The sequence below is a fragment of the Rhinolophus sinicus genome, chromosome 3 (assembly GCF_057876585.1).
Source record: "Rhinolophus sinicus isolate RSI-liver-muscle chromosome 3, RSI-T2T, whole genome shotgun sequence".
NCBI classification, from domain to species: domain Eukaryota; kingdom Metazoa; phylum Chordata; class Mammalia; order Chiroptera; family Rhinolophidae; genus Rhinolophus; species Rhinolophus sinicus.
In genome coordinates, this window is record NC_142503.1 from 50785786 (window position 1) to 50812692 (window position 26907).

General features: G+C 36.5%; 1 protein-coding gene across 2 annotated transcripts in view; it reads right to left on the bottom strand.

Moving 5' to 3' along the window:
• Positions 1–6294: 6294 nt before the first annotated feature.
• Positions 6295–26907, bottom strand: part of DMGDH (dimethylglycine dehydrogenase) — a 62520-nt gene continuing 41907 nt past the window's right edge. The window contains exons 15-16 of one of the 2 annotated variants that reach the window (XR_012495069.2): positions 13054–13231; positions 6295–7657 (exon numbers count right to left, since the gene is read on the bottom strand). Coding sequence is in view for 1 of the 2 variants with exons in the window: in XM_019728178.3 (XP_019583737.3) it covers positions 7442–7657; positions 13054–13188 (351 nt within the window). In the remaining variant the exon portion in view is untranslated. The remainder of the gene's footprint in view (positions 7658–13053; positions 13232–26907) is intronic. The other variant, XM_019728178.3, reaches the window with a different exon arrangement.

The following is a 26907-nucleotide window of genomic DNA, read 5'->3' on the forward strand; positions in this document are numbered from 1 at the left end:
TAAATTTATTCCTAAGTATTTTATCTTTTCTGTTGCTATTGAAATGGGGCCTTTTCTACAATTCTGCCTTTTAATGGGTTATTTGTGGACATACGGTTTACTGATTTCTGTATGGTAATTAATATTCTGCCACATACTGAATTATTTTATTGTTTGGGTTAGTTTAATCATTGATTTTTAAAGGGTTTTCCCAGTACATAATCATATCAGTAAAAACCATTCCAATCAGTTAGAAGATGCAAAAATGAGGACTGAAATAAAAGCAGCTCCCAATCCACGGATGGTTTAATTGTTTGATAGGAGGGGTGCTTGGATATATATTTTTTTTACATAGAAAAGATACGTCATCACCTGATTTGTATTCTAACCCACACAAAAGCTGTTTAACCCATAGTTAAAATCTCTTAACTCCTGAAGTCAGTACAAAAAAGACCAACATCCAATTTTTAAATGGGCAAAATATAGGAATATAACAGTTTACAGAAAAGGAACGATAAGTGGTCATTAAATATATGATTAGATACCAATCTTACTAAAAAGGAGAAATACAATGGAAACTGCAATAAAAGACCACGGATAATAGTGAGAACTCACTGCTTTGGGTAGGGTATGAAGAAACAAGCCTTTCCTATATTAATCACAGAAGTGAAATTTGACACAACCCCTCAGGGGAATAATTTTGCATACCTGTCAAAATGCACATACACTTTAACCCAGCAATGCCAGTTGTAGGAATTGTCTTTCAGATATATTCCAGGAGAAATATAATATACGTGAAGATATTCATTTTAGCCTTATTTTTATTAGAAAAAGGTGAATAATAGGGCCTGATCAAATTAATTTTGCAATCATTTAAAAAGATGATCTGGAATAATCTCTGAGATATACCATTAAATTTTTAAAATTAGGCAAAGAACACTATGCTTGGTATGCTTTCATTTGCTTAAAACTATATACCTATATTCATAGATTGAAAGAGATGCTCACATATTTAGAGCATCTTAAGGATACAGAAGTAGTGACATTGGTTGTCTCTGAGTAGACTGGTTAACTGAGGAGGACAGGTATAGGGGACAGACTAGCTTTTCACCTATATCCTTTATGCCTGAATTTTAAAGCCTCTGGATATATTATCTATTTCTAATAGTATTTTATTAGTAATAATATAATTTACATTGAAACAAAAAGTAAAATGCATTAGAAGAACAATGTGCCAAGAATAAATATCTTTCAATGAACATGTTTGTAAAACCCAAAGGTCATGCACTATGAAAATCAAATAGATGCTTTTGCCTCTGGGTTTCTCCAGTTTGCAGAGCTTCTGGTTCTTGGCATGGTGCTAACTAGCTATAAGCTATGCTCAGAAGTCAGCATATGTGTGTTCCAATGCTTCTCTCAACCTGTTTTTGTTTTGTTTTGTTTTTTGCAGTGCCTTTGAATATGAGGACTATTGCATACAAAGACTAAGCAATTTTAGACACTTTATCTCTAAATGTTTAACCGTTGGAGTGGAGATAAGAATGGCAAGAGCTCTTTCTTAGAAAACCTGAGTTCACTAACTCAATGTAGTAAATTGTGGTTGGTGTTACATACTGCCCCATTACTACCCTAAATAGTTCAAAAGGAGATAGATTTGAACATCAGAAAGAATATCCAAACTTTGTTACTTTGGATGTCAGCTATTAAATTATGTTCACAATACACTAAGTTTTGGAAACTGATCTGGAAGGGATTTATTTCTACCACAGGTAAGTAAGTGAGGGAGGGGAAGAAGGTCTTCAAGTCCTGTAAGGTCATATACTGAACTTACAGATGACTGTTACTAAGTTTCTTTTACTCCTCTTTTAGTTGCCAGTAGTTACATGCATAAGTTATATCAGTGTTAACTATCACTGCATTAAGCATCATCAAGTTTCCAATAACGGAGGAAGGTAATTCTCTCTAAGATGCCTCTTCAGGTTAGTGTTGGTTTTGTTTTGCGTGTTAGTGTATGTGTGTGTATTGAAAGAATCAGATTAAATAAAAACAAGATGAAAAATTTCTCTTAGGTCTAAAATTCTTCAACTTTCTGAAATCGATAATCTGGATACTAAGAAACGTTTTGGCCAACTAAATTGAAACTCCTTTGACCCCACCCCCCCTTATCCTGCCCATTGCTTATCACCTCCCATCTCCTTAAAACCAATTAGGTAAGAGTAGAGAGTGGAAAATAGTACCGTTCGTATATAAAGATTTTGGCATAGCACTTTTTTAAGCATAAGGCAGTGCACAAAAATTACATTGGTCAGTGAATTCTCACAAAGTGTATCCCCCATGTAATCACCATGTCGACTGATGAAGAAACAGGATGTTAGTCTTGCATTTTGTGTCATTTCTTCTTTCCTTTTCCTTACCTTTCATACAGCCTGAGCCTTAATGCTCACACAAAATATATTATGTACAACTGAACTGCATTCACATTTTCTGTACTGAACTTTTTACATGGCATACCAATGTCTTAAGCAGTTTTAAGCCAACTCTTTCCAATCACGCTTAAATATCTTAAACTAGTGTGAACATCATATTAAAACATAAAGTCATCCTGTATGACCAAAAAATAAGAACCTATTCTTAATGGATAAAAAAGTGCAATTAATATATGTTATATTATATATGTACATATATATATTAGTTTTTTAAAAAGTGAAACATACAGTTTTTTTTAAATTAAGTTAAAAAGACATACATTAAATAGTAAGTCTCAACCTCTCCAGAATACTAATGTTACTCTTCCAGAGACAGTCTATATGTATATAAACACAATTTAAATATTTAAATTATTTTCTATTTGAATCTAAATGATAGCATATTGCATGTTATACCATGTTTAAAAAACAAATGACCTAAATAGCCTTTTTAAATATATTAGTCCATCCCATGACCTCCCTTCATTCTAGTAGCCATGTTTGCATCTCCTGACCTGACCCCCTTGGCCAGGGCTGAATGGATTACACTGGTGTTGAATGACAGTCATTGTCTACTGCTATGCAATCCGTTTTGTGATCTTCCTCTGTTCTGCTCTGTGTCACGGGGGGAGGGGGGGCGAACCTTACAAACGACATATCCCAGGTTCCTTTACCTCCTTGACTCCAGTTAGGTTCAGCCAATGGGAGGCACTGGTGCCAAAACAGGAGGGTTGGAGGAAGAGAGAAGCCAGGGGTTTCTCGCCTTCCCTCTGCTTTGGGTAGCATCTTTAGCAGTATAGCTGTACCTCCTCCATGGTTCCAGCTCCCACTGGCAGCCCCTCCCTGTATGGTCCAAGTATCACCTTGGCAGCCCCCTTACTTGTTCTCCATGTTAAGTCCCCTCCTTTGACCTACCTGGAAGTTAGTCACATGAAGAGGCCACATGGAGAGAGACACCGTGCCAGCCCCAGCTGTTATAGGCATCCTTGTTGAGGAGCCAGGCATGGAGCGAAGAAGCCATCTTGCATGACCAGCCAGTGAGATGACCAGGTTCAGTGAAGATCATTTTTTAAACCCTGCCTCTATCATATGACACAATTGTTTTTTAGTAATAATCATGAAATAAAATGAATAATAACCAGAAGAGAAATATAAAGAATGAAAATATTCTCCTATTAAACTGAGTCTATATAATCCTATCAGTTAAAAAAAAAACAAATTAGAAAAATATAAATAAAATAAATACTTAGTACAAAAAAGCAAGGGGTTAATATTTTTAATTGTATTAATGTTTTATAAAAAAGAAAAACATATCCACATATTGGTCTGTTGTGATAAAATGTCTGTGAATAACAAAGTCAAATTTCCTGTGTTTAAGCCTTAAGCTTTGCAGTGACTTCATTGAAATGAATCTTCTTCCTATATTAATGTTTAATAGACAGTATAGCCAGATTTCTCCAGTTATCTTTGCAGATAGTTTCGTGCAATGTAAGATTAGCATCTTTTGTTGTTTCTGCTGGCATTCTTTGAAATTTGATTACTCTTTCTGAATAAATGACTATTTCCTTAGATTTTGTTTTTTCATAGTTAATTGCCTCTCCACAATTTCTTCATTCTGTTTCTTTGATTAGAGTCTCATATAATATTTTATGTAAATAATTTGTCCAGTAACTAATAAGTTACAACTTAGGTAACTATTAAATTGTATCACTGATATAGTGTTATATTTTCTTAGTTCTTTCTTTAGTTTTAACACAATTAACAATTTAAGAAGAAATTTAAAATTTAAATATATTATTCAAAATCAGTAATATATTTCATGCATGAATTAAAATTTGTACTTACTGCCATCTTTTCATTTTCAAAATGCTCTCTCCCCTTGGCTTTCATGACATCTCAGTTTGTAACTAATATACTGTTTGTTGTTGTAGTTAAATGCTTGACCTCTCTAGTCTATAAACTCCATAAAGGCAGGGACTATGTTTGTTAGCTGTTTTTCCAGTGCCTGGCCTGGAGTAAGTACTTGAGGAATATGTAGAGACTAATGAACACTTTACTAAGGAAAGCGCTTACTCAGAGAACTTTAAATACAGGAAAGAATTTGGTAGATGATTATGTAGTCTGGACTTGGTTGCGGGCAGAGCTGGGTAAAACAAGTCTTCTGGCTTTCAGTCCACTAGCCTTTAAGCTACTCTGCCACCTCTATGCTTCATGGCATGCTAATACTTCCAACATCCATACCTGAAGAAAATATAATTAAGTAACGTGTTCCCCTTCTGTAATTCACAATGTAGCTTCTATAAACTACTGAAGTATTCTAAAGATTCACTAATGGCAGAGAGGTAAATACAGGCATGACAATCATTTTTATTTGAAGATTCAGCAGAAGAAAATATGACTAACTTCATTTTTGATCCTCTGCTTTTTTGAGACTTCGGCTAAAGGATGCTATATGTGTAGCTGAAACTTTCTTCCTTTCACAGGTGCTGTTTCCTAATAATGTCAACCTTTCTTTGTGTTCAATTCAAATATGCACAAAATCCTTTCACTAAAATTCCAAAATCTAATCTGTCTGCTATTTCATGTCCCACACAGTATACTTTAAAATGTTTTCTTTTCTTTCTGTCATCTTTCCTATCAGTAGGAAAATATAAAGACATAGCTCAGTTAGGATGTGAACATTTAGTAACATAATATCCATAAGCATTTGATAACGTGTTGATTAGAAACTGCTTTTGCAGTTCCAAGCTTTCCGAGCTTAAGGGAAGAAAACACCTATCGTTCACCATCACATTCTTGAGAACATTTTTTCTAAGTTGTAGACACGGCTCTGCACATCATGAGGGTACTTTTAAGCATGCTTGCTGTTTGCTGTTCACAGCTCACACGAATCCTGGGCAAAATTCTTTGAGGCCTCTCTGAGTACATGGTCCACTTTCCAGAGGTTAGTGGTTTTGGCAGGCTCTTTGGAGTCAAGGTTCTTTCCTAAGAACTGGGTGATAGGCAATCAGGAGCTGAGAGCTTCCAGAACTGGTCTTTCACTCTCTCTGTCTCTCAGGAACTCTCTCCTTATCAGGAACTGTCCTCATCCCAAGGCTTCCAGGCTTCTCTTTCTAAGCATCTTTTCAGCTTTAGCTTTTAGTATTAATCAGGTTATATTCTCTGATGATTCACAGTTCAAATTTCCATAGGAGGAAATCTGTTAATCTTGACTCATCTTTCCATGGCCAAGTTGTGTTGTAGGTTATTGGTCAGCCTCTGGATTGGCTGATGCCAAAACTGGTGCCTAGGCCAGGACCACTGGCCGGGTGGAAGTGGGGTGCTGGGGTGACCTACAAAACCTAATAGCACCCAACATACAACAAAAGAAGGAATGAGGGCAACTTCTAAAGGAAATCAGTATGTAAACTTCTTTTATATTCTGTGAGTAGGATTTCTTTAAATGTTTAATATTTATCTAAATATTCTATTCTTTTACTCATCTGTTTTAGTGCTATATTAACTGTATGACATGAATTCAATGTTGTACTTTCATTATTGCTTCTTGTTATTACAGCATCAAAAACCAAACCAAACCAAAACAAAAAACCTGAAAGAGCCTATTTTGCAGAAGAGAGACCCAGAGATAGTAAATAGATATTCTAAGGATATAAGGCTACAGAGAGGCAGAAAACAAGAAGTGAGACCTGTTGCTTCCCATCCACAGGCTTTAATCAGAACCTAATACCAGAACTAAGATACAGTGTCTAGACAATTCCTTGTAATTAGGAAATGTTCGTTACCAAAGGGATTTCCTCCTTTGCTTATTTAAGAGGACATACCAAAGAGAAATGAATGGCACGTTGAAGAGTTCTAATATATGATGACTTTTATAAAATATTTAACATTGAAATTTGACACCTTTTCAAAACTTGCAATAAATTATTTAAAAATCTATTCTAATTACAGAATCTTATCATGCTTCACATTCAGCTTTCTTTAATACCTAGGCAAAGTTCAATAACTGGGTAACAAGTATATAACAAATTATAAATGATAAACTACCTTGTGCAAAAAAATTGATTTACTCAGTCACCTAAACCCAAATAATTTCAAGAAGTGTATCAAAGAATTCTTTCTAAATGGATTTTTTTTCTTGCTGCCCACAGCACTAAGGGCAATCCTGTCAGCTTTTAAGCTCTCATTTGACCTGTTTTGTCAAATGCTTTGTGAAATGATATTCAGAACGGCACAATGTGATGTCAACTTGCATTAATTCTGTCCCAAAGTGAGGTGTTCAGTATTCAAACAGTGTTTGTACTGGCACAATCTATTTATGTTTCAGCTTCATTTCAGAAGGTTTACAAGTATTGTTTCCTTTGGAAGACTGTTCTTTTTTGCAATTTCTTTTCTAAAACAACCTTTGAAAGGCCAATAATAATGTTCTATAAAGCTGCTTTCAGGGAAGTCATTAAGAAAATAAATATTTCAGAGAATTGAATAAAATATTATATATCAATATTAAATTTTACTATTTTCATCCTAGATACATTATGAACAATTAAAACTATTTCTTGTCAACTAAGAAAATATTTCTCAGTGCAGTGAATCCATTAATAGTATTGCATTTGTTTTTATTTAAAACATAATTTATTAATTTGTTTTCAGCTAATAAGAACCATATGCATATGTTCCTACAGTTATATAATGTCCTCTAATTCAGTTGTAATAGTGATTGTATATTAACAAACTCCTAAATGTTTTATTGATTACATTTCATAAGCAACCATGTAGAGTAATAAAGACATTATTTCATATTTATTCATTTGAAACAACAGTGTAAATCACTAACCCATCATTCTACCGTGCTTAAAAAACAGGAGAACGGTTTTAGTAGGTTTCTAAATCTAGATTTTGATGATTTTTGAAATGAATTCTTGGTTTCCCCTGCAAGTCAATTATAATTTTGAGTATAGTCATATAGCAACCATAAGTCAGTTGACTCCTGAAGGTCTTTTTCAAATTTTGTCCTTTCCACCTTTTTTCTGAATCCGGTTTCTGGCTGGTTCCGTCAATACCAAGGGTTCTTGTATGATGATTGCTGGGTAATGTTTGCCCAATAGTTCAACTTCCACTTGTTGTCCTACCTTACTTAGCTCTACAGGGACGTACGCGAAAGCCAGACTCTTCTGGATGCTGTAACTGTAGCTTCCAGATGTCGTATTGCCAACCACCTGAAAAACAAGACCCCGCCATTCCAGTATCTCGGCCACAGCTTTGCGCGCCCCCTCTCCAGATGAAAATACTTAAAATATAGGTTCAACTTACAATCTGCCAGTTTTATACTATGCTATCTGTGCATATAACACCAGGAGAAAAACTTCTCTTTTTTGAGAAAATTAATGAACATTTATGAATTATGAAAAGTAATTCTCAAAGTATATATCTACAGTACTTTGACATTTTCTACTTTTAAATAATAACGCCTAGTGTCTTAATAGTTGGCAGTATTTTGTGCAGTTTCATGCCAAGAGATCTAATAGGAGGAAGAATAGATTACTTTCATTTTAAACTTAAAAAAATTTTTCTCTTCTATTATCAAACTAGCATGGCAATAGTAAATAAAAGGGAGAAAAATCTAAAAATCCAAATTAGTCAACAGTCCCTGTTGGGGTTCAGAAAATGGCCTGCCAAATAGTGCTGAATTAAACTATTAATATATAGCCAATGTGAAATGAACATTCTATATGAATACATATATAGCATTTAACAATTCCTGGCAATTGCTGGGCACTTAAATTAATGTTAACTTTACCTCTCTCTAGCTCTACCATGTAAAAAACATTTTGCTAGACATTCTAGAGTTTTAGTAGATACTTGGTTCCTACCCTCATAAGCTTCCAGCCTCACTGAGGAATCAACATCGAGATATAAGAAAATATGACCAGGAAGTCAATGCCGTCAACATAATTAAGCTAAAATTTGTTCTACATTTGGAGCTGGGTGAAATTAGTCAGGTAAAGACGGAAGATGAAACTTTCCCGACATGGAGTTAGGTGTGAACAACCCAAATTAAGGAGGAGGAAATAGGATAACTTTGGATGGCAAACCAGAGAACAATACTGAACAAAGATTCAAAACTTAGGAGATGAAAATAAAAGCTTTATGCTACACACACAGAGACACAGACACACAAATCTATATAACAAGCCTGATTCAAAGATAAGAGGATTAGTAGAAACCAGATCTGAAGGAAATGATCAAAGAGAAGAAAAAGCAGATTAAAATGCAAAAAAAAAAAAAAAAAGGTCAGGTTAAGACACCACGTTTAAAAATGTAAAAGGAAGACAACAAAAGCAAAGCATGATTTATAGCTCTGCTCAGAATGGCTTCTCCTGGCTGCACAACGTTGCACTAATCCTTACAGCCTCACATTGGGTCGATTGTAGCTGGTGCCCCAAAATATTCACGATGTGAATCAGCCTGCGATCTTTAGCTGCCTTACAAAGAGCCCACTAGAGTCAACAGTCTTATTATAGAATATCTAGGCTTGTCGATGCTAACACATTTATGACATTAAATACAGACTCCTATCTTATAGCCCCAGTTTTTACTGTCTCATTGAAACCCCAAATCGGAATCTCTCCACATCATCTCTGAACTTATTATGGTAAGAATGGGTTGCTTTAAAAAACAAACAAACATGAATGCATTCGTTAGTAAAAAGCTCCTCTCTTGCAGGTTATTAACTTCCAAAGTATTGCACACACGTTTTACAATTGCTTTGCTTTCTTAGATCATAGTTAAGTGATGTAAGACGGGGATTTGAGTCAGGGAGGTTTGAATTTTAATCACTGCTTTGTGAAAGACTTTCTTGGTAACTTTGGTTTCACTTCCCAGCCTATAAAACAGAGATCTGTGTTTGGAGCCCAGGGAAAGTTAACCTGATTTGCTTGTGCATCTTAAGAAAACGGGAAGAGAGGCCTGAGCAAGTCTCAGCCAAATCTCCTAACCCACTGGGTCAAAACCTCACAATCATTCTTCTGAAACTGTGTGCACCACTTCCTCAGGCCTTCCCATCTCTTAAAATCCCAGCAGCGATTGTCTAGCAGTTATGTCTGCATTAGTAACTTAAAGAGATAGCATACTTATTTTGGGAATGCTACTTTTAAAATATTTATCAAATGCTTTTCTTTGTGCCAGATTCCTTTCATTTCTCCTTTAATTTCTTTCTGTTAAGAATTGTTAAATGCTATGTATGTATTCATATAGAATGTTCATTTCACATTGACTATATAATAATAGTTTCTAATCCTGGGGTTAGTACCTCAGAGTTTTAGAAGTCTGACATTTCCTTTTATCCTATTGCTAAACCTCCAGGGAACTGTTTCTCCTAGCATAAATTTTATACCGTTCTAGCTTAAAGTCTTCCAGATTCAGTTAAATCCATTGCTTCTTTTTGCTCAGTGAGTCACAAGAAGAATCTGCCCTCACCCTCTGCCTAGAATATGAGATTCTCATTCTCATATTCTTTGTGAAATAAAACACTGGTCTTTTTACCAGTATAAACAAGCTGCATTTATTTTTAGCCTTTTCTCATTCTTCTCTATGAGACTTAACCAGGCCTCTAACTGAGTCAGAGAAGATAGCATGGTAAGTAGCCTTTAAAGGAGGTAACGTGATTTAAATTGGATGATATATTGTTTCTTTTCCTGTCCCTGTGTGGTTTAGTTTATTAATAATGAAAAAGAAGACTTTCTAAATCCTCCAAACCTCCTTCCTCAAAAACCTCTTCTTCAAAACTTACTACCCAGCAAAGCTGCTTTTATAACTAATGAAAGCCCTTTCCATTCCTACTTTTATACCTTAATTTTTAAAAATTAAACTTTATTTAAAATCATAATCCCTTCCTCCAGCACTGCCCATATCTCAATTGGGCTTTACTTTTCCCCAGAGTACTAATCACTCTCTGACACACCATTTATTTTATTTATTATGTTCATTGTCTCTCTCTCTCTCCCCTGGAATCTAAACTCCATGGGGGAAGAGATTCTTGCCTAGTTTGTTTACTACAGCATCCCTAGTGCATAGAATATTGCTGGCACATAGTAAACACTCAATAAAAAACTTGTTGAATACATGAATACATTTGTACCCTGTTTAATTAGTAACTTAAAGAAATAGTATATTTATTTTGGGAATGCTATTTTTAAAATATTTATCAAAGGCTTTGCTTTGTTCTAGATTACTTTCATTTCTCCTTTAGTTTCTTTCTAATCCTGGGGTTAGTACCTCAGAGTATTTTAGAAGTCTGCCCTATTTGCAAGAATGAAAACCTAATACCAAAGGCAGTACAAGTCCAGACAAAGCCAGGAAATAAAAAACAAAAACTATTGGATATCATTCCAGAGTATAAAGAGGATCGAAGAGGGTCATCTGCATGATAAAATAATGACCCTACTAAGCACCAAAGAGCAGACAAGCTGCTATCAGGAAATCTAAGAGGATGTATTATTAATAAAGGAGCATACAATTGGGCTAACATCTCTGTAATCAGATGACATATAGTAGGAAAGATGAACAATATACCATATACACTCAATGCACAGATATGGCAAAGGGAATACAACTAAAAAAATGGAACTCGGGTTTCCAGGGTTTCCTCCCAGCTTTGAGATATAATTGACACATAGCATTGTGTAAGTTTAAGGTATAGGTTTCCAGGTTTTTTAACCTTTAATTTGGGTATCATCATATTTACGATAGCTAAACATCTGTCAGTTCATCATGGTTGATGTGGGGTTGCCTACAGAATATTATAACATAATCTGTAATTCCATGGTCCAGTAAAACAGAAAGTTGGTGGAAGGATGGGCATGGACTGTATTAAGAAGCCTGAGAAAGCTGAAGCGGAATAGAGTGAAAATGTAAAGCAAAAGAAATATGAGGTGGGGGCAATATAATGACTCGGGAAAAAATTAATTAGAGGTGGAAAGAAGCTTAGACAGTCTCTCTTCCAGTGGTTCCATGTTATAGATGAGAAAACTGAGGCCCAGAGAGGCTAAGGTCAGGTCAGGCAGTTAGTTCATGGCAAAGGTGCTTATCAGTGGACATTGCAGGCAAATTTGAAATTGGAAGAAGAGCCTATTAAGAAAAGAGGGCTGAACCAGAGGCACAGAACAGAAAGAGGAAGGGGAGATAGTGAGGTAAGAGTAGGAATGGTTCAAAGAGAAGAATGAACTCAATACAATGAAAAGTGAGGCATTTAAGAAAGAGCTCGAGATCTGAGAAAAGTCTGTAGGCTTCAGAGGGTCTAATAACATTCACCTGCTACTCAGACGTACAAGAGCTGTGGGTGTATAACTAAGTGCTAAAGAGAATAAGTGGGACAGAGACAGAGAAGAGAGCAGACTGGAGTATTCAACCTGGCTTCGAAGAAAGGATGGGCCATTCAAAGTCCAACTACACTGGGGTCAGAAGTCAACTCCATCAATCACACACTGTGTAACCAACCTCAAGCAAGTAACTTCATATCTCTGTGCCCCAAAGCCTCATCAAAACAATCAGCCTCATTAAAATGAAGACGATCTTACATATCTGGGAGGGGTGTGGTAAAACTAGATGAGCAAGTACATGAAAAATATCCAGCACATACTGGGAATGCTATAGATGGTTCTGTGTCAAACTGACCCATGCCTCAGCCCAAATGGCTGTTTCTTTAGTAATCCGAAGGCTGAGATTTGATGCCACTGGCTTTCCCAAACTCCAGTGCTCTTTTTGTCACAGAAGAGGTGGGGAAAATGGAAGCAAAGATCAAGTAGGCTGCAGCACATGAGAAAAAACCCAGGCATGGAACTTCTGAGCCTTTGGGTATTGACCAAACAGACCCTGTTCAATATGGAGCAGCTGCTTAGATGAAGGCCCTGTGCCCACCCCAGGGTCTAAGCTGAGTGTCTCATACCTGCCTGAGGACACCAGCCAAAACAGCAAATTCTTGAATCAAATTGGATTTTACAAATAGTTGTAAAAAGTGGAGGAAATGATCTTATCGGTAAGTTATCTGGTTTTACTGAATACCGAGAGAGAAATGAAATGTAACATTCCAAAGGTGAGAAGCAGGTAATTTGACTCTTCCTGAAGAACCAAGTGGTTTCCACTTTTCACTTTGCTTTCTAAGGGTCGACCCTCTCTTGTCATAGATGTTTTCATTTGGAAATTTTTCTCTGCTAATGTGTTAAGGTTAAAGTTGACCTCTTCTGAAAAAAGCTAAATCAAAATGCCAAATGCTTTATGAAACCCATCTCTTGCATTCGCAGATACGGACGTGGTGAGCAAGGAGACAATTTTACCCTCTAAATCGTGCCTTCCTAATTGTCCCATGTATTCAAGTTCTTGAGTTTATTTCCTTTCATCAAAGCATGTAGAATTTTATGTTTTCAAAAATGAGTACCATTTCATTTTCCTTTTAGCGAACTGATTTCTGTTTCTTGAAAGTCAGTTCAAATCAAAAGTGTCGTCCCACCAATAGAGAAATAAAGAGCAAGGAACTCTAAAAGGAAACAAAGACAAGGAGAGTTTCTATTGCAGAAAAGCAGCTGCGGCCCCTGGCCAGGAGGTCCTCAGCACTCACCTTGCCCTCGTGCCAGATGCTTTCATTTCCCTCTGGATCAACATCGTCTGTTGCCAAGGTGAGGCAGACCAGTCTCCGTTTCAGCCCCTTGGCTTTAATCTGTTTCAGTGCTTGCTTTCCTATGAAGTCTGCTGGCTGCAGGAATCCAAGATAATGATGATGAATGAATGCTCAGACGCTGTGACAAGGTTAGAGATGCAAGCATTTAAATTTGTCTTTGCTATTTTCTCGCCAATTACACATTCAATAAAAACACAGATTGGATCAAACGTCTAGACAAATATTTCTCAGTCCTCAAATGACAACATCAGCCACCTATTCTTTCAGAGTAGGTTAGACTTAAGGGTAATAACTTGTGATAACAATTTTACCAGAACCACCTAGGCAGAAAAGCATAAGGCATGATATTGCAATGGTGGATTAGGAAAGTGACCCTTATATCTAATGATTCTGGACAGTGGTACTGACTGGCAGTGAGCAAAGCACCGTGCAATGTCTACCCATAGAAGCCTTTTACTATGAGTTTCTGTTTCTCATTTGTTTGTCTTGTTCTTTTGTTGTTTTTGGTTTATATACCACATATCAGTGTGGTTACCAGAGGGTAAGGGGGGTGGGGGGTGGGAGATGAGGGTAAGGGGGTTCAAATATATGGTGATGAAGGAGAACTGACTTTGGGTGGTGAACACACAATGGGATTTATAGATGATGTAATACAGAATTGTACACCTAAAATCTATGTAATTTTACTAACAATTGTCACCCCAATAAATTTAAAAAATAAATTTAAAAAAAAAAAGAAGAAAAAAAGAAAATACACTCAAAAAAAAAAAAAAGTAATTATATACGTAAGTAGTTGCAATTCAAGACACTGGTATTGGGCCAGTACTTCCTTTGGCAATGTGCACACAGGAAGCTTTTTGTTTGTTGGTTTTGTTTGTTTGGTGTATTATAATTTTGGGGCAGGTAGCAAGAAGCTTTTAACTGCCTGTTAGTCTTTGCTACTAAAAAATTATAGCAACTTGCTGAGAGTCTATTTCTAATCTTTACAAATAAATGTGTGAAATGTCAAAAAAAAAAAAAAAAAAAAAAAGAAGCCTTTTACAAGAAGGAAATTCACCTTTTTCGAAATGTGATGCCAAAAACAACCGCAAAATACCACACTTTTTTTCCTTCTTCAGAATAATGGTCCGGGGTCTGTGTTAATCTTATTGGGGTGCACTCATTAGTTCACTCAGGAAATGTACTGAGCCCCTACTATGTGGGAGGCATCATGTGAGGCCTTGTGGGGGTTACAAAGTTAGTCAGACACAGACATTTTGATCAAAGAGCTTATTCTCTACCATTGAGCTTTTCAACCTTTTTTTCCCTCCGTCCATGCAACACATGACAGATTACATTCCTATTCCTGATACCTTCCCATGGGCATACTCAAGGTTATTCCCAATGCAATGAAAGTGAATGAGAGTGACATTGTTATGGGATCACCTTGAATCCATTCTTATGTGTTAAAAAAGAATCATGAAACTTCAAGACTTTCACATTTATTAGTAACATCTTACAACAAATAGGTGAGGAATGACTCCTCAGTGGACACACTTAGCAAATAAAGTAAAAGAGATACAATTCTATCTAATCATAGTGCCAGGGATGTTGGCACATGTGAGAAACGAGCCAGAGGCTCAGAGCAGTAAAGGTGCTAAGGAGGGACGCTGGAGTCAGCCTGCTACCTAAGTGTGCCCAAACAAGCATCTCTTATCTTATGAGGAAAAAAGGAATTTGTGATCTACAAATCAAATCTCTGTGAATGAGATTAATTAGAGATTACAATGTGGAAATAAAATTCTCAAAACAGTTCTCATATACGGACTCACTACTCTAAAAGAAAAGAAAGGAAACAACTTTAATTTCCTCATTGGCCAAAAAAGAAAGGAAACAATAGTTCATGCCAAAAATGTTCTCTGTCAACAACATGTAGGCTTTATACAGCTCTTTCTGCACACAACACGTTTAGGATCGGGTGCAATAAGTCAGTGCACTTAACCTCTCAGTGAAGCAGCAGGAGGAGGGAGGGGTCCTCACCCATACTCAGCCTGAGATCCCCAGTTCACTCCTTCACTAACTCACAGCTTCTAGGATAGGCCCTCAGTGAAGTATGATTTCTATGGCTATCGCAACTTTAAATTGCTGACCTGCACAGGAAACTAAAAAAGTTTCCATTGGCCAAGGTTAAAATAATTGCAAAATTAAAGTCCAATTCTTTCCCTTTTCTCAGTGTGATTCAGATGGTGAGAACCAACTATGAAGCTTTATTGTGAAGCCAGATGAAAATTCAAAGAAGACTGGACCCCATGTTATTTAAGACAGGACTACTAGGGAAAAACAAAACAAACTGCTCAGGAAGAGTTTGATTTATTTGAATTCATACGTAAGGTAAATTCATGACAACAAAAGTTAACAAACCAAAGTTCATTGTAGTTAAAACATATACACGTATATCTAAATACAGAAAGAACTCTATAACAACAACACATTTTTTTTTTTTTTGCTATCTTTTTAAACAAAGACCTGCTATCATGGATAAATGATGACAAGGGGTGCTTTTTATAGTTCATTTCTAGTTTCACACTTTATTGTGCGGAAAAGCACTTAAAACAATACTGAATAGCCAATGCACTCTCCATGGTGTGATTTGTAACCTCTTGTTATGGAATCTGAATCTTTACTGCTAGAGATTCATTTAGATTTTGAAATTTTTGGGTCTTCCTGAGTCCCTAATTAAATAATTTTCTTTAAATTATTTAGTCAACTGTTGTTATCTCCTGCTGTGTATAAGATATTGTGTTTGTAGCCACAGGTATTCAGAGCTCAATAGAAATGGTCTTATAGCTTCTGGGAGGCCCCTGTGGAGGTGTGACCACTTACCTCCACATCACAACATACCCAGTCCTGAAATTATTACATCTCCTGCATGTTTCAATGTATCAGAGGAAAAGAGAATAATGTGACATTACTGGAAACATGGCAGAACACGACACATGGTAGCATACAAATCAGCTATACCAATTTGAAACGTGTACATTTAAAACAAAGGACGTCTAACATGTGGAGGCAGAAAAGCAAACAAACATGCTATGACAGGGGTCTGTACAAGAAAGACTATGATTAGTTCTGTCTGGGGTGGGAGAGTGGGGCTGGGGCCGCATTCTGTCAGCAACAATTCTGTAGAGGAAGTAGTTTGAGCTGAGGTGTTAAAGATGAGGTTTCATAAAAACGATTGTCTGCATAGTCTTTTCCAAAAGTCCTTATACTTACGCTATAATTTAATCTTCACAAGAACCCACAGATGATATGTTTGGTGTCTCAAAGAAGTGGATTAACTTAGCCAAAGAAATCAACAAGCTGGTGAAGAATCGAGACCTCCTGAGTCTCAGCTGTTATTTTCATCTACTTTGAGCTGCCTTCACTAAGCCATGGAAGCCAGTATCTGCTATACCTTTGAAGGGGCTGTGGTGAAAGCGGCCATAACCACAGCTTTCAGAAATGGGTCCTTTTGGGGGTGCTGGATGAGAACTATTAGGGCAGATGCCAGGGGACTGGAGGGAATAAAATGTGCTGGAAGGTGAGCCTAACTCTATCTTTGCCCAATTCACAACTTTACCCAAGTCTAAGCAGGAACATAAGGTATCAGCTAATCACAAGAAAAAAGGGGGGGGACCTTAAAAAGCTTCCTTTAGAAGAGATAAGTTAAAGCAATAAGTTCAGCAAAAATTAAATACTACTAATAAATAATATTTACAATGTACCAGGCACTCGCTACGTGCCAGACACTGTACTTTACATCGGGAGCTCATTTCATCCTCATGTTATGCCTATGAGATAGATCATGTTACCCCCAGTTTATGGAAGAGAAAGGCCCAGCAAAGGTCCAGCTCGTTTCCATGGCAACGTAACTCAGCACCTTTATATTTTAATCCATACTTTTTTTTAAAATAACTGTAGCTGGAGACTGTCATTGGAAGACATAGCTGATGTACATACTCTAAAAAAAAAGTTTCTTTTAAATTATTTCTAGTTACCCTGAACCCATTTTGAAATACATGTACTACAATATTTTTGTAACCCATGAAAAGATTGGAAAATACCCTGAAGATTAATCTTTTTGATATTTGACATCTATATCTGTCTGTCTGTGACTTAGGAAGTGATCTTGTCTGCAGCATCATGCTCAGACATGAATGAAAACCAGATGCTAACAAACAACAACAAAATCCTAATTAAATGTGAGGAACACATACTTAAAACACCGGTAAGAGGTGACACTGGCACCGTCTGCGACATTTCTCCCTTTCTGAGCTAGACTTGTGCCTGACTTGGGAAGATTTAAAGTGGGGCAAGGATATTTCATTCTTGTTTTACTTGGCTTTCCTCCCAAGATGGTAGATTTTACCCTATTATATAGTTATTAATTATAAATGAGAGGAAATGTGTCTGAAGGCAAGTGCTGTGATTAAAATCGGTGCTTTCAAGATGACCTGAGAACAGAAATGTATTTCTTTAATGAGTCACTGCCAGATTAACTATATAAATAGCAATTAATGTCTTTGAGAAACAAATTTCTGGGGCACTAAAGCTATAGCTTAAAATTAGTCTTGGCTTATACTTTTTAATTTATTAATTTTTAAAAGTAATAAGAGCCATTATTAAGACAGTCACCTACATAATACATACTAAATATAACATCCACATAGATGAAAACATTAAGTAGATTTTAAGTGAAATGCAATTACTTATCTCATTAGCTTTATGAAAAGCGTATTAGCTAAAAGTATATGGAAATGAAATAAATTAAATCAGTATACTTTTGGTCATGGTTCTCAGGGCAATGGAGAGTTCTCAGATGTACTTAAAGTCAAATTTAACAGCAGCAGGAGAAGGAAGGTTGTGATACAGAGAGTCAGGGTAGAGGGCTCTCACAGACCAGGAGAGAAATTATAAAAACCTGGTTTGGGACCTTTCCTGTTTCATATATTTGGAGTCAGTACCCGTCAGAAAATTCAAGGAAATCATCAGTTTGAGTTCATTTTTTGGGCCCAAATCCCTTTAACCTAAATATCAAAAGGTTCCAAAGGCATAAGACAATCAATGTAACATCTTGGGTCCCAGGAAAGCTCCCCTTAGAAACCAGTTGCAGTACTGGTTGTGGAATTTTGCTTCTGCATTTACAGGTGGGGAACGAGTTGCAAAGAGACCTACTGTTCATCAGCTACTGTAAGTGCCAGAGTGGAGATGAAAATCCATGTGACAGACTTCTGCTACTATCCCTTAATACTTTCCTCAAAAGTTTCTCATTTAAAATGGGACTCAGGGATCATGATTTTAAAATAATCCTGATGGGAATCCCTTTGTAAAGTATGTGGCCATTACTAACCTAAGGTCTATGTAAACTTTCTTCGGTCAGTTGTTGAATATCAGGTACATCTCTGCTTGTCTCACAGTCAAACTGATAAGGTCGTATACTGGATTCCTTCGTTTGGGGGAATGCATCAACTGACCCACCACTCCATCAAGACAAGTGATACCATCGTTCATTTCATATGCACATAACTAGAATCACATAAGTTATTAAGTAGGCAGAAAACTAGGTCCAATCTCATTTTTCATATGAGAAAATTAAGGCCCAAAGTTAAGTGTCGTGCCTGAGGTGACAAAATGAGTTAGCACCAGATATCAAACCCAGGCTTCTCAACTCTTTTTTTCTCCACTATGCAGAGCTTTGTAACATTCCACATAAGTTTATAATAATTACCATTTCAACATATCTTTATTAGCAAAATGTTAAATTATTAGTTTAGCAACTCAAGTTTGTTATTAATGGCTGGAAATGAATATTCCCACATACACATAGTTTTCATTCTCTGCTCTTGGCAATTTAAAAGAAACAATTCATCTAGCATTTTTCTAATTGAAATTATTAATGAGTTAAGTATTCCTTTCAAAAAAGTCTTCAATATAATTAGAAAAGAAACTCTATTAACTACAAAGTGGGGATAAAAAGAAACCTGGAGAAAATATTTAAAATGTTATTCCTAAGTCAGGCCAATAATTAGGTTAATTAGCATTCAAACCAAACTCTATTTTTCAAAATTAAAAAACAGGCTCTATTCCATGTGTTTTATGACTTTTACTAGATTCAATGTTGAAGAGAATATTTACTTTTCAGTTTTTGAGTCCAGTGATTTGATGAAAAACTGGGGAATGGATCTGGGGCTTTGTCAGATGTTCTTTAATGATTATTAACTGCGTTAGCAAGGATTATAACAGAGTTTTCATAATAGTTTTTTTAATCTCTCTAGACTAAAGGATTTTAATTGCCCATTTGCTGTTTTAAGTATAGCACTCAAGCATAAATGCAAAGTAAATAATTATTAAAGAAAATGAGAAAAACATGAAGAAGGAGACCTCACTAGAGACCCAAGATCTTTCTTTGCTGGGATTTTCAAAAAACTGAAAGGATTTTTATCCATAGCTCTTTTTTCCTAACAAATTTTATATTGAATTCAATATGATGGAAGGGAACTAACATTTATAGAGATACCAAATGTTCTCTATCTCATCTAGTACTTATAACAGACTTATAAGGTGGATATTTTCTTCATTTTACAGATGAGAAAACTGAAGCACTTATAGGTTAAACAACTTACTTAGTTTTAGAACCTGTAAGTGGCAGAGCCATGATTCAAACCCTTCAAAAAATACTTACTAAGCCTTACCAATTATCAGACACAGTGCTATCCCTAAGGATTATTGGCCTCTGTCCTCAGGGAGCTCAAGTCTACCTGAGGAGGAGCCAGGTATAAGTGCCCCAGCAGAGGTAAGCACAGGGTGCTATAGAAGAAGGGTTACCAATACACGCCTGGCATTAATTACCACCTATTATATGAATCATAAAATCTAACAATATACAAAAACATAATATATTACTAAGTGGGTATTATGCCAAAAATGAGAAGTTGGGTTAACATACGAAAATTAATAAATGTCATTCACCATATAATGAAGTCAAAAAGAAAAACCATATGATTATCTCAATAGATGCAGAAAAAGCATTTGCCAAATCTAATATTGCTAATTAAAAAAAAAATATTTTAGCACTAGTAATAGAAGTGAATGTCTTCAACCTTATAAAGAGCATCTCTGAAAAATCTATAGCTAACATCATACTTATGATGAAAGACTGAATGCCTTCTACCTAAGATCAAGAACAAGATAACAATGCCTGCTCTCACCATTTCTATTTAACTTAGTTGAAGGAGGTTCTAGCCTGTATAATAATACAAGAAAAGGAAATGAAAGGCATCCAGATTAGAAAAGACAAAAAGAAATTATTTGTTTAAAAAATTACTTTTATAAAACATGATTGTCCATGTTGAAAATCCAATGGAATCTATAAAAAAGTACAATAAAAAAGTACTAGAACTACTAAATGAGTTTAGCAAAGTTGCAGAATACAAGATCAATATACAAAAACAAATTGTTTTCTATATACTAGCACTAAACATCTGAAAATTAAAATTAAAATACCTTTCCAATAGCATTGAAATTCAAAGTACAAAAAGATTACCTAAATAACTGGAGAGATATACTTTGTTCATCAGTTGGAAGACTTGAATTGATGTATAGATACAATGCAATTCCAACTAGCATGCCTTTTTTGTATAAACGACAAGCTGATTCTAAAGTTTATGGAAATTCAGGGGTCAGGGTTGGAGAGGATCAAAGATGGCAGAGTAGATAAATGCTGTGCTTGCCTCATCCCATGACCGTATTAAAATTACTAAATTTAGAACAAATTTAGTTTAGCACAAACTAAATTATAGAACAATCAACCTGGAGAACCATCTGAAGTCTAACTGAACAGAAGTTTTGTAAGTAAGGATATAAAGAAAAAGCCACATTGAGGAGTAGGAGGGGTAGTGATGCGAAACAGGTGGTCCCACACTTGCGTGTGGTGATTGAGAATCAGGAGAAGGATTTCTTGGCCATGGAGTTCCTCCCCCCACCCTCTGCAGGAGCAAGGGACTCCAGCCCCATACCAGGATCCTCAGTCTTGAGTACTAGCATCGGGAAGAGGAGCCCCTACAACATCTGGTTGTGAAGAACAGTGGGGATTCCAATCATCCAGATGGGATGGAAGGCTGTGGGAAACTCTGACATCCTCTTAAAGCTCCCGAGCACAAACTTACTTGCAGGCAGTTTCCCTGGGCTCTGGTAGAGGGACAGTGACTCAGGAGGTGTAAGAGACATACAGGGAGAGACTGTTATGTGGCTTCAGGGCAAGGAATGGAAGGAGAGTTGCCATTTTCCCTGTGTAGAATCCTCCTCCTATACAGCCGGCAGGCGGGTGCCATCTTTCCTGTGTTGAGCCCTCCCTGACACAGTCAAATCTGAATCTGCCTTGGCCTGGTGAACTCTGTTCCCTCCACCTGCTTGCTCCACTCTGGTGACTCCCTGGGACCTCACCCTACGCAACATATTCAATGCCTGAGGCACTTTCTCAGTGAGCAGCCAGCCCCCCCCCCCACCACTGCACTACTTCTTATAGAGCTCTCAGGGGTCCACAAGCCCCAGCTGGGCAGCAGCTGGCATCAGTGTGCTCTGAAACTTTTGTTGAGTAGCTCCAGGCTCAGCACTGGCACCAAACCAAAATCTACATGAACTTGGTGAACACTTGTCCCACCCTGGTGACTCTCTGAGACCCTGTCTCACCCAACTCCCATATAGCATGAGGCTCTATCCGTGGCTGAGCCTTACAGGAGCTGACAGGCAGCAGCAGACATTGGGGTGTCCTGGGCTTTCTGCAGAGCTACCCCAGGCCCAGTACTGGTGGGGGGTGATCCTCAGTTTGTAGCACAGCCTCTTCCAGGTACCTCCAGGTCCAGCACAAGCAATGACAAACCGCAAATAGCTTTGTAGCTCCTACCAGGTATTTCCTGGCTGGTCAGAGGTAGTGGCTGACCTGGTCCTGTACTGAGCCCCTTCCAAGCCCTAGAACCAACATACCTGAAGGTCAGCTTTGGACAACAGCAGAGCACCACCCAATTAGCCCCATAGTGGCATATCCAAAGGGTGGTCTCAGTAGGTATTAGAGACCACTGGAGTGAATCCTTCTCCATGGGATAAACCCTACACACAGCAGCCCATAAGCTGTAGATGAGGCCAAGCCCCACAGCCAGTCAGCCTGAGGGTCAATTCTACCCACTGACATGCCAACAGTAATAAAGGCTCAACTATAACAGGAGGGCACACACAACCCATACAAAAGACACTCCTGGAGCACCTGGCACAAGTGGCCAGGGAGACTGTGACACTGGGTCCCACAGGACACCTACTGCATAAGGCCCCCTGGGCAATACTGGGAGATGAAACAGATCTACTTAATGCATAGAAACAAACAAAGAGAGGCAATCAAAATGAGGAAACAAAGAACTATGTCCCAAATAAAACAACAGGAGAAAACTCCAGAAAAAGAACTAAATGAAATGGAGGCAAGCAACCTACCAGATATAGTGTTCAAAACAACGGTTATAAGGATGCTCAAAGAATTTAGTGAGAACTTCAACAAAGAGATAGCAAGCATAAAAAAGGACATAGAAACCATAAAAACAATCAGTCAGAAGTAAAGAACACAGTAACTGAAATAAAGAACACACTAGAAGGAATCACCAGCAGACTAGATGAAGCAGAGGATAGAATCAGCAATTTGGAAGACAAGGTAACCAAAAACACCCAATCAGAACAGCAAAAAGAATTTTAAACATGAGGATAGTTTAAGAGACCTCTGGGACATCAAACATAACAACATAGGGGTACCAGAAGAAGAAGAGACATCAAGGGAACCTATTTGAAGAAATAATAACTGAAAACTTTCCTAACCTGGCAAAAGGAAATAGACATACAAGCCTAAGAAGTGCAGAGAGTCCCAAACAAGATGAATCCAAACAGGGACATCATAGTTAAAATGGCAAAGGTTAAAGACAAAGAGAGAATTATAAAAGCAAGAGAAAGGCAACTAGTTACGTACAAGGGAGCTTCCATAGATTGTCAGCTGATTTCTCAACAGAAACTTGCAGGTAAGAAGGAACTGGTATGAAATATTTGAAGAGATGAAAAACAGGGACCTACAATGAAAACTACTCTACCAGAAAGGCTATCATTTAAAATTGAAGGAGAGATAAAGAGCTTCTCAGACAGGAAAAACCTAAAGAAATTCATCACCACCAAACCAGTGTTACAAGGAATGGTAGAGGGACTTCTTTAGGAAAAAGAAGAGGAAAAAAAAAAAAGATAAAAAATATGAATAATAAAATAGCAATCACTATGTATCTATCAATAATCATTTTAAATGTAAATGAATTAAATGCTCCAATCAAAAGACATAGGATAGCTGAATGAATAAGAAAACAAGACCCATACATATACTGTCTACAAGAGACTGACTTCAGATCAAAAGACACACAAAGAGACTGAAAGTAAAGGGATGGAAAAAGCTATTTCATGAAAATGGAAATAAAAAACAAAGGTAGGGTAGCAATACTTATACCAGATAAAAAACACCGTAAAACGAAGGCAAAAAAAACAAGAGACAAAGTACTCAGTAATCCCATTTCTCAGTATTTATCTGAAGAAACCCAAAACACCACTACAAGGGGATATGTACATCCATATGTTCATTGCAGCATTGTTTACAATGGCCAAGATGTGGAGGCAGGCTGGGTGTCCATCGATGGATGAAAGGAAAAAGAGAAGGTGGTACATATATACAATGGAATATTGCTCAGCCATGGAAGGGAATATGTTCTTGCCATCTGTGGTGGCATGGATAGACCTGGAGGGTATTGTGTTGAGTGGAGTATGTCAGACAGAAAGACAGGTACAATGTGATGTCGCTTATATGTGGGATCTAAAAAACAAAATAAACAAACAAAACAGAAACAAACTCATAGATACAGAGAACATTTTGATGGTTGCCAGATGGGGAGTGTGGTGGTTGTTAGTTGTTACACAGTAGTCATGTGGATGTTGGTATAACATAAGGAATATAGTTAATAATATGTATGGTGTCAGGTGGGTACTAGATTTTTCAGGGTGATAAATGGGAGTGGGTTGTGAGGTCAGGGTGGAAAAAGTGAAGGGATTAAGAAGTACAAATTGGTAGTTACAAAATAGTCATGGGGATGTAAAGTAAAGCATAGGGATTATAGTCAGTAATATGGTAATAACTATGTATAGTGCCTGGTAAGTACTAGACTAGTCAGGGTGATCACTTTTTAAATTATATAAATGTCTAACCACTATGCTGTATACCTGAAATTAACATAAAATAATATTGAATGTTGACTCTAATTGAAAAATTAAAAAGGGAGGAATGTGAAAGGGAATAAGAAGTTCAAATCTCCAGGTATAAAACAATTATGTCATGGGCATGTAATGTACAGCATAGGGAATATAGTCAATAATATTGTGATAGCATAATATGGTGTCAGATGGTTGCTGGACTTACGGTGATAGCTTCTTTAGGTATGTAAATGTTGAATAACGATGGCGTACATCTGAAACTAACGTAATATTGCATGTTAGCTATATTTTAATGCAATTCTTTAAAAAAAGATTATGATAGAAATATGACTTTAGCTTTACAGTACTACTCTTGTATAAGTGTTTTTTTGAAATCACAAGACAACTTAAAGTTGCTGAAGCATCAAAGTGTTTAAACCTGTATGTAAAATACTGCTGACCTTCTGTCATTTGTGTTTCCAAGGGCTTAAAAACCTTTATATTAAACTTTCCTTTGTTCAATCTTAGAAATAGATGATAGATAGATAGATAGATAGATAGATAGATAGATAGATAGATAGATAGCGAGCCAAAGAGGGACATTAGATAATGATACAGGGATCAATCCAACAAGAAGATATAACCCTTGTAAACACTTATGCACCCAACACAGGAGCACATAAATATATAAAGCAATTATTAATCAACATAAAGGGAGAGATTGACAATAATACAATCACAGTAGGGGACTTTAACCCCCCACTGACACCAATGGTCAGATCTTCCAGACAGAAAATCAGCACAGAAACAGAGGCCTTAAATGACACACTAGGGCAGATGGATTTAATTGATGTTTAGAGCATTTCATCCCAAAGCAACCGATATACATTCTTTTCAAGTGTACATGGAACACTTTCCAACATAGAACACATGTTAAGCCTCAAAACAAATCTCAATAAATTTAAAAAGATTGAAACCATATTAAGCATCTTCTCAGACCACAAGGGTATGAAATTACATATCAATTACCAGAAAAAAAACTGGAAAACACATAAACACATGGAGGTTAAATAACATGCTACTAAATAATGAATGGGTCAACAGTGAGATCAAAGAAGAAATCAAAAGATACCTTGAGACAAATAAAAATGAAAGCATAACAACTGCAAACATACGGAACATAGTCCTAAGAGGGAAATTCATAGCAATACAGGTCTACCTAAAGAAACAAGAAATATTTCCAATAAACAATCTAACCTTACACTTAAAGGCACTAAAAAAAGAACAGCAAACAAACCCAAACTAAGTAGATAGAGGAAATAATAAAGATCAGAGCAGAAATAAATGAAATAAAGTCTAAAAAAACCCCACAAAAGATCAGTGAGACCAAGAGTTGGTTCTTTGAAAAGATAAAATTGATAAACCTTTACCCAGACTCATCAAGAAAAAGAGAGGACCCAAATAAATAAAATTAGAAATGAAAGAGGAGAAGTGACAACTGACACCACAGAAATACAAAAGATTGTGAGAAAATATTACAAATAATTATATGCCAACACATTGGACAATCTAGAAGAAATGGATAAATTCCCAGAAACATACAATCTTCCAAGACTGAATCAAGAAGAAACAGAAAATCTGAACTGACCAATTATTACTAACAGAATCGAATCAGTAATCAAAAAACTCCCAACAAACGAAAGTCCTGGTGGCTTCTCAGGTGAATTTTACTAAACATCCAAAGAATTAACACCTATCCTTCTCAAACTACTCCAAAAAATTCAAGAGGACAGAAAGCTCCCAAGCTCATTTTATGTGGCCACCAAAACCAGACAAAGACATTACAAAAAAAGAAAATTATAGGGATATTCCTGATGAACATAAATGCAAAAATTGTCAACAAAATATTAGCAAACCAAATACAGCAATACATTAAAAAGATCATATACCATGACCAAGTGGGATTTATTCCTGGGATGTAAGGTTGGTTCAATATATACAATAAATTAATGTGATACACCATATAAAAAAATGAAAGATAAAAATCCTATAATCGTATCAATAGATGCAAAAAAAGTATTTCACAAAATGCAGCATCCATTTATGATAAAAACTCTCAGCAAAGTGTGAATAGAGGGAACATATCTCAACAAAATAAAGGCCACATATGACAAACCCACAGCTAATATCATACTCAGTGGGGAAAAGCTGAAAGCATTCTCCTTAAGCCCACTTTCTCCACTTTTATTCAACATAGTATTAGAAGTCCTAGCCACAGCAGACAAAGAAAAGAAATAAAAGATATCCAAATTGGAAAGGAACAAGTAAAACTGTCATTACATTCTACCATAAAACCATTAGAACTGATAAATGAATTCAGTAAAATAGCAGGACACAAAATTAATATTCAGAAATCTGCTGCATTTTTATACACCAATAATGAACTGTCAGAAAGAGAAATTAAGAAAAAAAATCCCATTTACAACTGCATTTTAAAAACCTAGGAATAAATTGGACCAC